Source organism: Convolutriloba macropyga, chromosome 12, assembly GCF_964194025.1.
Source record: "Convolutriloba macropyga chromosome 12, txConMacr16.3, whole genome shotgun sequence".
Classification (NCBI taxonomy): Eukaryota; Metazoa; Xenacoelomorpha; order Acoela; family Convolutidae; genus Convolutriloba; species Convolutriloba macropyga.
Window position 1 is genome coordinate 41,276,154 of NC_134479.1, and position 15,690 is coordinate 41,291,843.

The 15,690-nt window shown below is 33.6% G+C and overlaps 1 protein-coding gene across 1 annotated transcript in view; it reads right to left on the minus strand.

The window, feature by feature from the left end:
* LOC142350499 (uncharacterized) overlaps window positions 1-15,690 on the minus strand; it is a 34,183-nt gene that overhangs the window by 4,703 nt on the left and 13,790 nt on the right. Inside the window, exon 5 of the mRNA XM_075402350.1 lies at window positions 5,448-5,464. Coding sequence (XP_075258465.1) covers window positions 5,448-5,464 — 17 coding nt within the window. The remainder of the gene's footprint in view (window positions 1-5,447; window positions 5,465-15,690) is intronic.

Below are 15,690 nucleotides of genomic sequence, written 5' to 3' on the forward strand. Positions count from 1 at the left end.
ATCCTGAGTAAAATCTGTTTCAGATTGATATAAAACGTTGCTCCAGAGCTTACTTTATTCCATTATTTAAAATACGCAAGCACAGGCAAGTATGTACGCAGGTGACCAAAAACGTGCTGCGTTTAAATTCCGTCTCCTAAATTTGCTTGTAGTTGATTTATGTATAGAAAACAAAGAAGTTTTTTGCTAAAAACAAGGAATATTTTTACGGGGATGTGAATTTTAGAAAACTTGTCTCGTGTAGTTTCATTATTGTTATAACGTTGATCACAAGAGAGATGCTCTTTTTCTACGTTCTCTGTTCGCAAATTGAAAAATGTTTTCAGGAAAAATTCTGAGCAGAAATTTTTGTCAATAATTGAATAAAAACAACTAAACAATGAACACTAAGACATGAGACGCATTTTAAAGCCATAAAGTTCATTTGGACAGAATGCAATAAATGGGCTCGAAGTAAAATTTGCCGATGTTTATCATCGTTCCCGGGTCGGGGTTTTCTCGATTTGCGCGGATCTTTCTGTGGCGATAGCTGTGAAGTTTCCTAAAATTACCGCTGGATTTTTGTACGATTTGCGATTTTAACAGTGAAAATATGTTTATCACCCCGTTTTGTTGCTATGAATTTAGATCAAATTTGACGGCTGGGTATAATTAATACAATAAGATAACTGACAAATAAGTGTTTTTCATAATTCACTTTGAAATAAAATTGGCACAATTCGTAGAATTGATATTTGAAAAAGAAAAAAATTCTTTACCTTTTTACGTTGAATAGTTTTCTGCTTCAGTTCAAACAAATCGCGTGCAGAAATGATAGTAATTCGTCGATTCAGTTTTCATTAATGTAATTCAATCGGTTTTGTTTGAAAACAGCTTGCGTGTATTATGCACTGTACTGTTCTTTTTCATTGAGCATTTGAATATCTGACAGAATAGTTTAAAGTTGTATTCATCGAAGATGGTTTTCAATGTTTGCAAAAGTCAACCTCGGTGTAACTTCTCTCTCACTAATAACGACGAACGCTTGACACTGCCGAGTTCATTTCAGTAAAGTACGACGCAAAAACAAAGGTCTCAGCATTTGCAGGAATATATTTCTTAAATAGTAAACGTCATATGTGACGAAAAACTAATACTTTGGGTTTCTCTTTCGGTGATTTTTTTGGTATTTCGATTCAACTGCTTTTTTGCTTGATTATCGTTATTAACTTTTGATGAATAAGCTTTAATACCTCATACAATACAGACTAAGGACCGAAAATTGGTCAGATCTAATCTCTGGTGATGTAACTTGGGTTTCCACTCTTAAACCAGACTAAGCGGCCATAAAAGCTACTACATTAGTTTTGATTTGTGTACTGATGATATTAGTATTGAGTCTTTTTTAGAGTACAACAAATAACAGAGCTTGCAAAAAAATTTGTATAGAAATAAGTATTTCTCCTCACACCCTTATTTGCACAAAAATAATGTGATTATTCATCATATGAGAAAATATCGTGTGGTTTCAAACAATCGAGTGTAATCAATTTTAAAAATGCTTGATTTTTCCGTCAATGTATTGGTTTGTTTATTTTAACCTTTGATCCCTCTTACCGATAGTCGTCTATACAAGACTCTGCGGGTCATGAGCACTCATTATTTTGTTCACGTTAGCTGGTGGACACAACACTTTTATCATGGGCAAAAAGAAACACCTCTGAGATTTCCAATATTGCTTCTACACTATGTATTAAAGTAAACGCTCAAATTGCGATTTTATGAAGCAAACTTCTTGTTGTCAATGATTTTTTCCAATGCCAATTACATTCCTTTTTCTTGACTTTTATGTGCATCGGCTTATATTGTGATTTTAACTGGATAAATATCTAAATTCGCGAAACTGTAGAAAGATGCAATAAGTACTTACGAAATAAATTTAGATCTAAGCTTGCCAATATTCCATAAGAAGCAGTAATATCAATACTACATAAAATTGATTCAAGCTCAACGAACAAACATGATTTGAATTGAGTCATTGCACTATGAATTTAGGAGTTTTTTCAAGTGGGACTCATTTTAGTCCTTCTTACGCAAAACTAGAAAAAATCTCTCTTGAGTTCAAATTTTTTCGAATTGCAATCGCTCCAAATAAAATTTGAAAGCAAACGGAAATTGGGTTGTTAATAAAACTGAAAAAATGGAAGTTTATCCACGTCAAATTGCTGTACGTGTGTAACTTGTCAATGAAAGCATATCAAAAAAATCGGATGTAACTAAAGGAGAATTACCGTATAACACCAAGCCTGCTTTAGTTGTTAAATTTGAACATGAACATTTTTGGCAAAAGGACGCTTCTTATAAAAATCAAAAAATTCAATTCCGAAACCCAATTTTAAAAAAACAACATCCGAGAAACCCCTTGAATGGTAACTATGTGACTACTACGTGGAAAAATGCAGTATCAGTACTATGCAAGGATCAAACGGGTGAAAAGAAAAGGTTGGTTTCAGTAAAAAAAATACTGATGACGTTGATGAGAGCATTGATGCGGGTTTTAAAACGAAAAAATCCGCCAATGTGTGATTGAATGCCAATAGTAGTGCTAATCCATTTAAACACAGATTTGCCTCTGGCGAGGAAGAGGAGATGAAACAAGTTCCAAAATCTTTCTCTTGATAAAAGGAAATGATTCACTGAAAGTGTCATTGGTTTCAAATGAAAACAATGAACAGTAACGGACATTTTAATTGAACAAAGATTGTTTTTCACCAGTGCATTATTATGCTAAAGCTTTGTGTTCACAATTTGCATAACTGTACTCTTGTTAATATATTCATTTCTCACAAAAGTATATTTAAGTCATTAAAAACATACTAAGACCGTGTTGAATAATAATGAAATTTTGTTTGAAGAGTTGGAGAGAGTTTCAAAGTATTGATTTAACAGTCGGCTTGTTCCTTTTCGTCAAATAGTAAAATAGTATATCTAATGTTAATAATGTCAAATAGTTCAATGTAACGTCGCTCATATCAAAAAAGCGACTGGAAGCGATTCTCCGCCTAATGTCTCACAAATAAAACAACTGTAATGACTGGAAGTGGTTGTCCACTGATTGTCGTAACAATCCAATTTGCCTATCTTCATGAAACTTCAAATCTCTGCAATTAACATCGTCAGCAAGTCTATTGAGCAAGACGGGGAACCAATTTATGCTAAATGGGAGAACATTTGAAAGGTCAAAAGGTCTTTTGATGAGAACTAAACTTTTGCCAGCAGAAATACTTATCATTCAAACCGCTGTTTCGGGGTTAAAATTGATAATTTTTTTTAGAGACTCCTTATCGTACAGATATTTTTTCTTGGTTTAAAGTCTTAGTTAGAACAGAATTTTTGGAACATCAAAATGCGTAACAGATGAACTGATCATATTAAAAGCAAGCAACCGCTCCCAACAAAAGATTTCGGAACTAACATAAATTTCTTTCAAAACGAAAAAAAATTTATAAGAAAGTTGAAGGATTGAAGGATTAAAACAGCAACAACTGCTCCAACATTGAAACCTGTACCATTCAAAAGACGACAATAGCTGCTTTAGAAGATACTCTTATGTTCAGCGGCACATGGAAGCAATAATTTTAATTTGAAAAGTTGTACTGGCAAAAAGAGAAAAGAATGTATATAATTACCTGGTGATTATGGAAATCATCTACTTGTCAATTGGAAAATATATTTGTTTCATTCAAACGCCATTCAAAAGATTTCTTTTAAACCGTCCATGGCAAAAAGCAATTGCAAATATGTATATAAATTGCAAAATTAGCTACACTAGATGTTAAAATGAACATTTACACAAAAAGGAGCATTTCAATGTGCCATTGTTATGAATTGTTTAATTTTTTGACTATTTGTTCAGCCTAAATGTATAGTTTTAACTAATTTTATACAAATATCCTTTTTATAGTTTTAATATGCGTTTAATCATGCGATCGGTTTTCATCATTTCTGCTCTGATGGCTGCTCGTATTTTTTATCGCTTTGTTACTCTGTATAGGAATGTCTAGCCTGTGGTCTTTCTGTCTCCAAAACTTCAGTTACAAAAAAGATTTTTTGGCTGTGATTAACGTGTATTGTTGGTAACGCTCAAAATGCTCTCTTCAAAAACCATCCTATATTTTATTTGCATGACATTATAAGGCATCATGATTAACAAAGAGAAAAACGCATGTCTGAGGGGCGTCCGAAGAGCACATTTAAACGCTACCGAAAAGCGTGTTTAAGAGTGTCAATTGCATGCAGTGTTTTGATGTCTCGTGAAGAAGAGGGATGAAGGGAGCCTTTGAGGTGGCAAGGTAACAGGGAAGAGGAGCAATAAATGAGGGGGAAGGGGTTGGCGAGAGGTGCGAAAGGAAGAGATTATTTGGTTCGTTTGATCCTCGGTTACTGTGTTTATGAAAACAGCAACTTCAAAGAGATTGGATGTCACCTGGTAACGTATAAAGTGTTCAAGGTTTTTGTTCATGTGGACTGGTCTCTGTGTTGGACTGGTTCTTGATGCCCTTGAACAATGTTTAGTGTGGTTGCTCAACTATGACCATAGTGTCTTCTCCATTTTAACTCACTGCTTTTTCTTGCTGTGCAAGTAGCTAAACTACTGCATTGATATACGGCTTTCTCATATTTTATCTGTTGCCTTCTTTCGGACAGTACGTAACTTTTGTTTAGTTATACGTCATCAAATCACTGCTTTGATGAATACTATAGTCTGTCTAGAAAGAAACAACAGTTGAACTGTCAAGAAGTTGAAATGACCGAAAACGCCAAAACATGCAATTGAGCGTGCAAATGAGCATCGTTGACAGTGTTTTTGAAACGTTCTTTTACTGCAACTTTATGAACCACGCTATACATTTGCAATTTGAACTTTACGGACATTTTAAAAAATATGAAACTAGCGAGAAAGAGGTCAAGGCGGTCGCTCTTCACGTAGAGCAGAATGTAGAAATGTCAGAGAAGGCAGTTTCTGAAAAACACCGTTTGCTCAACAAAGTCTCTCGAAAGCTTTCGGAATCGTTACGATGGCGCAGTTTAACTGCGCTGCCCTTTTTTATTGGGATTAATGTGCAACCCTTGAAAACTCAGTCCAAAGAATTTTTTTCGACAGATGCTCTGCGGTCTCAATAAACAACGGAAGCAAAAAATTTGAATAAGAAGCTGGAACGTTAACATCTCCAGAGAAAGAAGGGCGATATGAGTGACACTGAGTGTCCTGCGATAGTAATTAGTCAAAGTCGATTGTGCGGGTGCCTAGCAAAGGCTAATACAGCAAAAAGAAAACAGAAAGAAAAGTCTGAGGCCAAAGAAAGTCGGCAGATTGTTTTGGTAGTCGAGTCAGTTGAGAAGCATAGCAGACGGCATGCCAATAACAACGACGTGTCAGTTCCTTTCCGTGAGATAACTACTCTAACCTGTTCAGTTGATTCACCTGAAAGGGGTAATGTAACTCAAAAAAATAATCATAATTCATAATTTGAAAATTCAATTTCGCGAAATTGATAAAATTTCGCGAAAAACACGGAGGATGAGATGAAAATAGTTAGTGGGTGCTGAGTTTCTACCATTGTCAGATTAAGGGGCACAATCTTGTCGCACTCCTCCAATCAATTTTAGGAGAACAGAAACAAAAATAATTATTCTTTAGAAACTATATTTGAAGGATGAGAGATATGGCCCCAAATATTGGTAGATGTTGGTTGATCTTTTATATCTCGGTATGGTGTATAAAAATATTTGTTGTCTGTGCCTAACTTTGTCCTGTTATATCCAGTTTTTATATTCTACAAAGAGAAATACTTCATGTCCCATGTTGGTATAGTTATGCTTCCGACAAAAATTTTTTCAGCTCAGCGCAAAAAATTGTTGATATATGTATATTATAGGTCACAGAATATTATCTTACTTTCATTCCAACTTTTGCCTAAAAAGTTACAGCGTTAAATTCAAAAAAAAAACAATACGAAAAAGTTGGCGCGGACTAAAAAATGCCGACATTTTTGAAATGCTGAAATGCAGTTGTTCAGTACCAGTAATATTTTGTACCAGCACCATATTTTGTAATTGGAGAAAAATGTTTTGCTGAACTTTTGCTGTTTCGAATTGATCCATGTTGTTGTAGTTTTGTATTTGCTAGTTTTCATAATAGTTATAACTGCTTTATCTTTTTACACTTTCAGGGGGAGGAGCTAACTGTCTCCACCTCGTATTGAAGCAAGCAGAGCAAGTAAGTTTTTAGTAAAAAGAGGCACGATTTCCGGAAGCAATGCACTTCGTGCAAAGAAAAGTTTTTTATTGTAGAATTTTGTTCGAGAACATTATTTATATTCAAGTTTAATCCGAGAACAATATTTGCTGTCCGGTTAAATTTCAGGACGTAGTTTTTGATGGAGCCAAGTTAGAGTGCAAAGTTTTGATTTAAGCCAATTTGTTGTTCAAAAACAATATCTGTTCGGCACGATCTTTTTATACCTAATAACATTCGAGGACTTTCTGGTTATAAGTCGAGCTCCAGGCAGATATGATTTCGCTCTTCTGCATATGATAAGAGAATTCTCCAGAATAATGTATGAAAGGTACGCTTTGATAAAATGTGCGATAAGTTTTCTGTAACTCGGGATTATTCAGCCTAACTCTGTTTGTTCAGTGAGCAGTCTGACCTCAATCATTAAAAGAGAAATTAGGTCCACGTAGTCAAAGCATAGGGGTCAAAGCTCCTTTTAATTGACACGAGGGAACTGAAATTTAGTTTAGTATAAGTTTAGTAAGGAATCAGTTTCTACGTAATAAACTAAACTCATGCATCTCACACTCAACGTATAGATTTAGTACTGCATCTGAAGTATTTAAATGCCCTAATTATTGAAAAAAACACACCAGTAGAAAACTATTTTATAACCATTTGGCTTAAATTAAATTAATCGGTGAAATGATATATGCTATATTGATAGCCGAAATTTCTGAAGTATCATTTAGTTTGCATTGGTTAAACATTTGCAGCCTCATTCCATTGCTCTTATCTAAAACGGAAAAAAGCGTGCTCGAACAAACTCAGCTGATCAATAAAAGATTCTAATGTTTGCGTAAATTAATTACACGGTTATTTTAGATTATTGTTCCGACCCCTCTTGAGGGGGGGGGGGGGGGAGGAACTATATTCTCAAATGGGTTTTTTTTGTTCGGTCAATTTTGGCCGATCGTTATATTCATAGTAGAGAGTTGAGACTGGTATCATTAGAAAGCTTGTCCAGCGTAGAATATTGAATGAAAAAGATTTTTTTGGTTTTTGTTTTTGACATGGAGATATCGAGGTTTAAGCTTTCGAGAAAATATAGAGTGAATTCCGTTGATTTCCTTCACCTTTTTTTCGGAATTTTTGACTAAAATTTCGCATATTTTGATAAAATTTAATAAAATTTTTCGAGAAAATGTTGTTGATTTTACGTTTGAAGACAAAATATATTGTCGGCTGTTTTCATTGAACTTTTTTGTCACTAATTCCGGCTAAAAACTTCACAAAATTCAGATTTTTCATAAAAAACAGCACGAAATAAGTTTCTTTAGTCCATTCTGATTAAATTTGCAGGAAGTGCACACCAAACACCACTAACACAATCTTTGTAGACTGAAAATGGGTCTAATTTCACTTCAACTTCCGTTAAGAGTGCTCTGTGAATAAAACTTTGCCGTTTTTTGCTAACTTTATTCGTTGATTATCAAAAACCCAGCATTTATTTTTGATTCTTTAACAAACAAAATATCTTTATCAATGACAATCCAAAAATTAAATTTTCCTATTGGACAATCAGCATTAGCAGGACTAGTTCTCTATCAATCTTGGACCGTTACTTTCCAAAAATAAATTCGGATTGTCATCAGTTTATCAGTTTTTCAAAAAAAAATCGATCTTTTCTATATTAATTAAATAACAGAACATTTCAAATCAAAGCTCACTAGTAATAGGTCCTTTTGGCTTCCTAATTAACTCGAAATTAATTTATCTAGTTGATTGCTTGAAATCTTATGGTCATTATGACTTTTAAAATATTTGATTTTTAAATAAAAAATGGCTTATTGAACTTTGCCTCCATTTTTCTCTTAATTTGGTCAACTTGTAGTTTGGTGTCGGCAATCAAAGAGAGCTCCTGCTTTGTGCTGAATACAAAATTAGTCTTTTTTGCGGTTTTGCGTCGTAAGTTATGGTGTTCTTGCTTTGATGCTACTAAATTTCACAATTTTTTATATAAATTTTAGGTATTTGCCCATTTTTCATGTTTTCTAGTTATGTCAAACTATCATGTTAATGTCAGTTCATATATCAAATTTTTGCGTTCAAAGTAACGCACAATTGACGTTTTGAAATCCTTAAAGATATAGATTGCGGTTCTTTACCGTTTCGACAATACTTCGTCGAAGAATTTAATTGAGTTTTTTAATTTTGTCTTTAACTGTCGTTTTTACTTTGTCTTTTAGTCGTATTTAATTTCTTGTACAAGGACCCGGTTTTATTGGCTTTTCATGGAAGAGTGGATGAGCCGATTTTCTGATATTAGAAGATAGATAATGGCTTTCATGACTTTGAAAACAATTGTTTTCCAAAATGAAAAAAAAATTTCAATTTTGCAACTTTGTTTCTTTTATTGTCTGTTTGTTACCAGGTCTCGTTAATTAAAGGTTAAAGTTGAAATTATTCTTGTCAAAGGAAGGTGTCAAAAGGGAATGGTCTCACAAAATCTAAGGTTTTTAACGAATTCGTTATGACTTTACTGCCTTCGACACGGGTTTTTCGCAATAAAAAGTAAATTAATTTTTGATTTTTGTCATAATTGACGTGCTTGTTCTAGACGTAAGACACATTCTGGATAAATGCAAGTCTTGGGGGCTTCCTTTTCAAGAATAAACGAACCTATTCGTTTTTATCATTTTGTAATTAATGGCTTTCATGTCTTGGGAAGTGAATTTTTTTCGATAAAAACAAGTTTTACATAATCTTGCTTTTTTCTTTTTGGTCTAATTGTTACCTAGTTTCATTAAGGAGAAGACACATAATACATTTTACGGGAAGGTGTCAAAATGGGATGGTGTCACAAAATTTAATGTTTTAAGAGAATTCGTTATGACTTTACTGGCTTACACACCGGTTTTTCACAAAAAAAAAGTAAATGAATTTTTAATTTTTGTCATATTTGACGTTCTTTTTGTAGACGTAAGACATATACGGGATAATTGCAGGTCTCAAAGGCTTCCTTTGGAAGAATGGACGAACCTATTCAACTTTTTCATTTTATAAATAATGGCTTTCATGTCTTTGGAAGTAAATTTTTTTCGAAAAAAAAAACAAGTATTACACAATTCTGAATTTTTTTCTTTTTTGTCCAATTGTTGCTTATTTTCATTAATGAGCAGCCACATAATACATTATCGGTATTCGACGAAGGTGCAATCGATCATACTTTGGGGCCAAAGTATGGCTTTACGGCTTCCAAAGCATTTTCTGGCAAGTTTTAATTGATTTTTAGGTTGTTGTCTATTTGTTGTTCTTTTTGTAACTGCATAAAAAATTGAATACCAAGAGTTCTTTATTCCCGTCTTTAGAGGAATTGGTAATTAAATCTATTGGATATTCTAGTTGATTCTTAATGATTTTCTTTACTCTGAAATTAATTGTTTTTTTTTTTAAATTCAGCGAATTTTCTAACCTTAAAGTTTCTGCTCTTTTTTGTCTAATTGTTACCAAGCTTTTATTATGAATTGGTGAATAACCATTTTTTTTTCTGGTGAATTACAAGTTATTTTGTTTATTTTCAGTTTTATCTGACGCTATTTTGACTTTGTTATTAAATTTTGTTTTTTAAAACGGACAAATTTTTTTGATGTAATTAATGTTTGTTGTTGTTGTTTGATTTTGCCGTTCGTCGTCGCTCGCTTTCTTAATATTGGCATATCTCATAAATCTTATGCATCTTTTTTTATCCACTGAGTTATTTCTTTTGGAGGCTATCTTTTCGTTCATACACCAGATTTTTTTTGAAAATTATTTGAATATTTTGTGTTTGTCTATCTGTTCCTCATTTGGTAGACAATTATGCCAAAATTGTGGATGAGCGGTATCAAAACATTATGTGCTATCGCATATTACCGAGCCGCCTTGTTATGTTATTTATACTCAAGTAAAGGTTTGAAAATTAAATGTAAAAGATGTCCGAGCAAAGTTTTTGTGCAATTAAAAATTTTTCTCTGAATTTTCATCTCCAATCAGGTATTGTTGTTCAATGGTCTTTTAAATGATGTTTTCTTCTTCCAAAGTAGCTGTTCTACAAGTATCAAACTTCGTGTTGGGAACTGTGCAGTTAAAGAAAAACATTAATCTACGACAAAAATTATTTCTTCATTTTATTGAATTGAATAGAAAATAACCAAAAAAACAACCAACAATCATTTCCCCCAATGAGAGAAGCAAATACAAAAAAACAGGACAAGTCCTGAGCGACAACACAAAAAATTCTCATGGACCAAACAACAAATAAAAAAAATTATGGGGAGTTGATTTGTAAGTGTCAAGTGTTAAAAAACCTGACATGGCTAGACGAAATCCGAAAACGACCCGCAGCAGAAATTTTGCCACGCTTGATGGCAACATAAACATAATTAACACTAAAGTGTCGTCAGCAAATAAAAAAAATGACCACATGTTCTCTTTAGCATATCAATAAACGATAAAAATTGATAAGAATATTTTGTAAGAAATTTGAAATGAATCTAAAGTCAAAAACAACTACGCAAAGAAAATAGACTATTTCATGTTGGTACTCAGCGTAAAAGTAACTGAAGTGTTGGAAATAAAGTATCTTTAAAACGAACATGCACTTTTTTTACGACTCGAACCAGATTTGAGGCGTAATTTAGTTGTTAGATAGTTTTAATGGACAGCACTGGACGTAACAGTAAATGCATTTATAGAAAATTTCGAAGTTCATGATCAAAAATATAGTTTGGACCTGATAAAGAAGTAATAAAATACAAATAGTCAATGAAAAATTGCGTCACTAAAATGACCACTGAAAATGTAGCCTTCGTTAAACGCTTTAAGCAAACCGGACAACATAACTCAAAAATATTTTTAAAAAATGAACGGAAAAACAAAGTTTTTTAGAATTGGATTAAAAATAGCAGTCTGCAGGAAAATTGCAAAATTAGAAAAATTCAACGCCAAGTTGACAAAATCATCAGATTTTTATTAATGGTTTACTTTTAGGGCCGCTGGGCTCAAACATGGACGTCGACCGGAAACCAACAAAAGCAAAACTTAACACGTCAATCGATTTTTCTTCAGAAACAGAAACCTGAAAACATTGAGCGGAAACCTACAAAAAATGTTGAAATAGCTTAAAATTTTAAAATGGAATCACGAAGTCGCTTCGAATAACCAAAAGTTAAGGAACAACTTTGAAACAACTAAAAACAAGTAATAAAGACTAGGGGCGCCATCCTTCGAACAAAATTAAATTTAAACAGACAACTGATTTAAAAAGCATTTAGTCAACAAAAAAATCCCTCTCGTTAAGCAAAATTTTTTCAGAATTAGTCTTTTCGCTATCCTTCTCGAAAACGGGACATTAAAAGAAACCTTTCTGTACTCTCTCTCTGCGCGCGCGTGTGTGTGTGTTTTTTTTGTGTGTAATTGAGTTCATATGCCTCTGTGCGTGTTCTTGCTTCTGTTTTTAACCTTTCTCATTTTTTAAAAACTTTTTTCAAGTTATCGAAAACTTAAGTGCTCCATCAATACTCTTTTTTGATTCACAAAAAGACAGTACTTTCTTGACCTGTTAAGCAACACATGCATTTAATTAACGCAAAGAAAGAATTGTACTCAGATATAATACAGTATATACGTTAGAAGGAAAGAATACTCAGCAGTTTGATGACATCAAAAGAAGTATAAAACTTGCTCTTTAAACATAATAATTAATTCGGCTGGCTATTGATTGGCCAGCTTAACCACATAACGCCGTTTGTGTCAGTAACTTCTCTTTGTCAAGGCATATAAGTTTTTCATTATACTGTTATAAAAAGGAAAGAAAGACATTTTTTTTCTTTATTGTAAACTAAAACAGGAAGAGCATGCCCAAAAAAATCAACGTGAATGGAGAAAAATCTAAAGCCCTTCGTGTAGTCTGAGCAAGTGGTTGTCTTCTTAAGGTACTCTCATTATAGTATGAAATTGTTGAAAGATAATCTCCTCCAATTAGATATTGTTCTCTATTTTTTTCACATTGTCGTCTTCGAAGCCGAAACTACTTTTCAGGCAGCATAGAAGTTATAATATGCGGTTTATAGGAAAGATATAGTCAAAAAAATAAAATTAAATCTTCTTTTTACTTAATTGAAAAATAATCAAAGAACTACCAAATAATTTTTTCACCAGAAAAAATATAGTGCAAAAATTTAAAATAGATTTAAGAAAAAAAACAGTTTTATTAGGCATAGAAGGTAAATCTCTCTGCTCAGGCAAAAACTCTGATAAAACTATGCTTTTCACGTCTGCTTGACTAGTTTATGGAGAATATTGGTAAGTTTTTTTTCGCAATTTAGTTCCTCAAGGTTACAACTTTTTTAAAAGCAAACAGCCATTCTACAATGTGCTACTTGGTTTCTACTATATTTTTCAATTAAAGCAAACTGTCATAAAAATTTAAAAAGAACAGTCCTAGAAAATAGTCCTGGTCCAACTTTTAATGTGCAGAGGCGAATGTTTTATCAGATGACATGTCTGAACACAATTGAAACAGTGCAATTTTAGGAGGCCTTATGGAACAATTTTTTACGGAAAATTCTAACATGGCACTTACTTCGGCAGTGCTTATTTAAAATTCCTGAAAACAGAATTCATCCGGATGCTGTGGCGGGGAAGTTATATGATAAATTATAATACTGTCTCATGATGGTCTACTGTCCCATGATGGTCTCAAAGATGAAAGCAGACAATGACTTGCATCCTTCACAACCCACGACTATAATGGTTGGTTCAGAATTCATTCCAGCAATGAAAGTTAATCTAGAAAACTGCCGTACGAGGACAAAAAATCTTGACATAGAACAATTCCGTCATAACTATCTGTATTTTTTTCATGTTAGGTTGCTTTTTAAGTTTTGCTGTTTCAAAAAATTAAATTAATTATCAGCATATTGGTAATTGCGTTTTAGAACTTTATTTTTTTCAACTATTAAGCTACTGTGACTGTTTATACTAACTGTTGCCATTTCACACTGTAAATTTTGTCAATTATGACAGAAACTTATTTTATCTTTAGGATTTGAGTTTGATTCTGAAAATAGAGTATTTCTGCAACATTTAATGACTTTCGAAGCTTGTGTTCTCCTTTTTTTATGTTACAGAAATATAAATGTGGAATTGTTAAATTATGCTATTAATTTCATTGATCGGTTTTCAGGTTGCAGCCCTTCTTTTTGAAAGTTGATTCGTACATGCCAGTATATTATATGTTACCAGTGAAAGCTTGTAATGTGCGTCTCAAAAACATTGAGAAGTTGAAGCGAATTTACACTTCCCAAAATTAGAGTTTTACTTGTGGGTTAGCTGTTCTAGTCCTGTCACATCAACAACCATATTTTTCATCCAGTTGTCAACGTCTATTCTGCAATCTCCCCATTCTCATGAGTTGAGTGCTCCACATTCCTGTAGGTAAAAAAACTAGTTTTGGTTTGAAAAATGAAATTCCGATTAATTTTGACCAAGTCTGTTAATGACTGTGTCAGGATCTTTTCCTTTAGTGCCTGTCATACGTGTATATTATCTACAAATTTAGTGCAGTAAACCTATTGTGATGTAGTATTTTAGTTCAGATCGATTTGCTTTTCTTTTCCATTCTAATCATGCTTCATTTTTTTTCATTTCTCGCTGGCTGAGTTTGTCTGTTCATCCGAGTTTTATTTCCCGCGTTGTGATAAAATGTCTTGTTCATTAACAAATTTTGTTGATAAGCATTTAAGTTTCCTTCCTCTTCAATTCTCATTTCAAACTCAATTATTTATTTCCTTTCTTGATTTCGCGCCGCAGAGCTCGTGCCTAAATTTAATTACGCATTTCGTTGAGTGAAAACAACTCTAGAAAATAAGCCGTCATGTTGCTAAGCTAGGAGTGTTCTAAATAAAAAAAACTACGACATAGCGCAGCCAGCAAACAAACAACTCGCTCCGGGGATTGACGCCTTTTGGGACTAACCAACTCCAGGCCCACCACTTCGCTGAGCAAAATGTCAATATAAATTAGCCCTGTTAGCAAAAAAACATCATATTAGACAGCCTAATTGGTACCAAACATCATCCGGATACTTCTTCATTGACGAGAACTTCTTGCTAGAGGCACTCATCGATGACATCCGCGCTAGCCAATGGGGTACTTGAGGCATGATATGTATGGCTACATATTGCTGGCGGCCATACATGAAACGAGAGTTGTTTGTTGAATCAACAGAGTTTAAACATTGTACAGCATTTGGTAAAGCTGTTAAGCCGGTAATACCGAAAAGTAATTCGCCTCACATATACTATGTGGTGAAGGGAAACAAGAAACACAAAATGATTTTGAGCTGCCAATTTGTGACGAAAAGTGCAATGAAATATACGTCTTAGCGGCAGATTTGCTGAATTTTCAGCATGTATCTTCAAAAAAACGAACGGCCCTAATGTATTAAATTTCTCGGACAGATGTAATGAAGATCTTAGCGTATCACGCAGAATTCTACGAGATCAAGCAAAAAGTCTTTTGGGAAGTCAGATAAAGAAAGTTTGTAACAAGAGCAAAATAGAATCATTGAAACACCAGTTAAAGATCATCGGTTATTTGGACTGATACAAAAACTCATATAAACAATTAAAGACAAACAAGCATGTTTTAAAGAAAAAATCAGCTCCATATTCTTTCAACATAAAGGACGCATTAAAGATTATGAAACACCACATGCGAATTTGTAAACAAAAACAAAAAAGATCTCGCGTTTGGAAGCGCAATTTTTTAGAAAATTTAACACCCCGCTGAATGTAATCTGAACTATTTCTAAATTGTTAAATCTCTAGTGCGAGCGTATTAAGAAATATTTTTTAGAAGAAGATACATTCAAACCAGAAACCATTCTCTCGGACAACAAATGGGTCAATGAATATCATAGTGATATTGACGTGGAGAAGAGGGTTACACAGGCTACCCGCGAAGCGAACGAGAGGGAGAAAAACAATGAAAACGGCGAACCATGATTTCTTCGTTCGAGCAATCTATGCCGCCCGATCGCATTCTCAGAACACAACGTCCAGCTAAAACTGGTCCAGAAAATCCACGGCAAAAAGAATTTGAAGAAAAATTTGGAAGACTTTGACGAAGTGCTGGCCCCGGGTTTCAACACTGTCAAAGTTTGCCGCATTTTTGAATATTAAAGAAGACGGCAAGCCCATCGCAACAATTCACAATAGCTACATTGCCAAAACTGGAACATCCGACGGATCCAAAAATACACGCTGACAGACATAGAAATAGACAGGGCGATAGAAATTCGTGGAGGAGAAAATCTACAGCCATAATGAAGAGTTTACAAGAAAATCAAACAGGAGACAAAAAGGCGAAACACAAACGACGTGAATCCG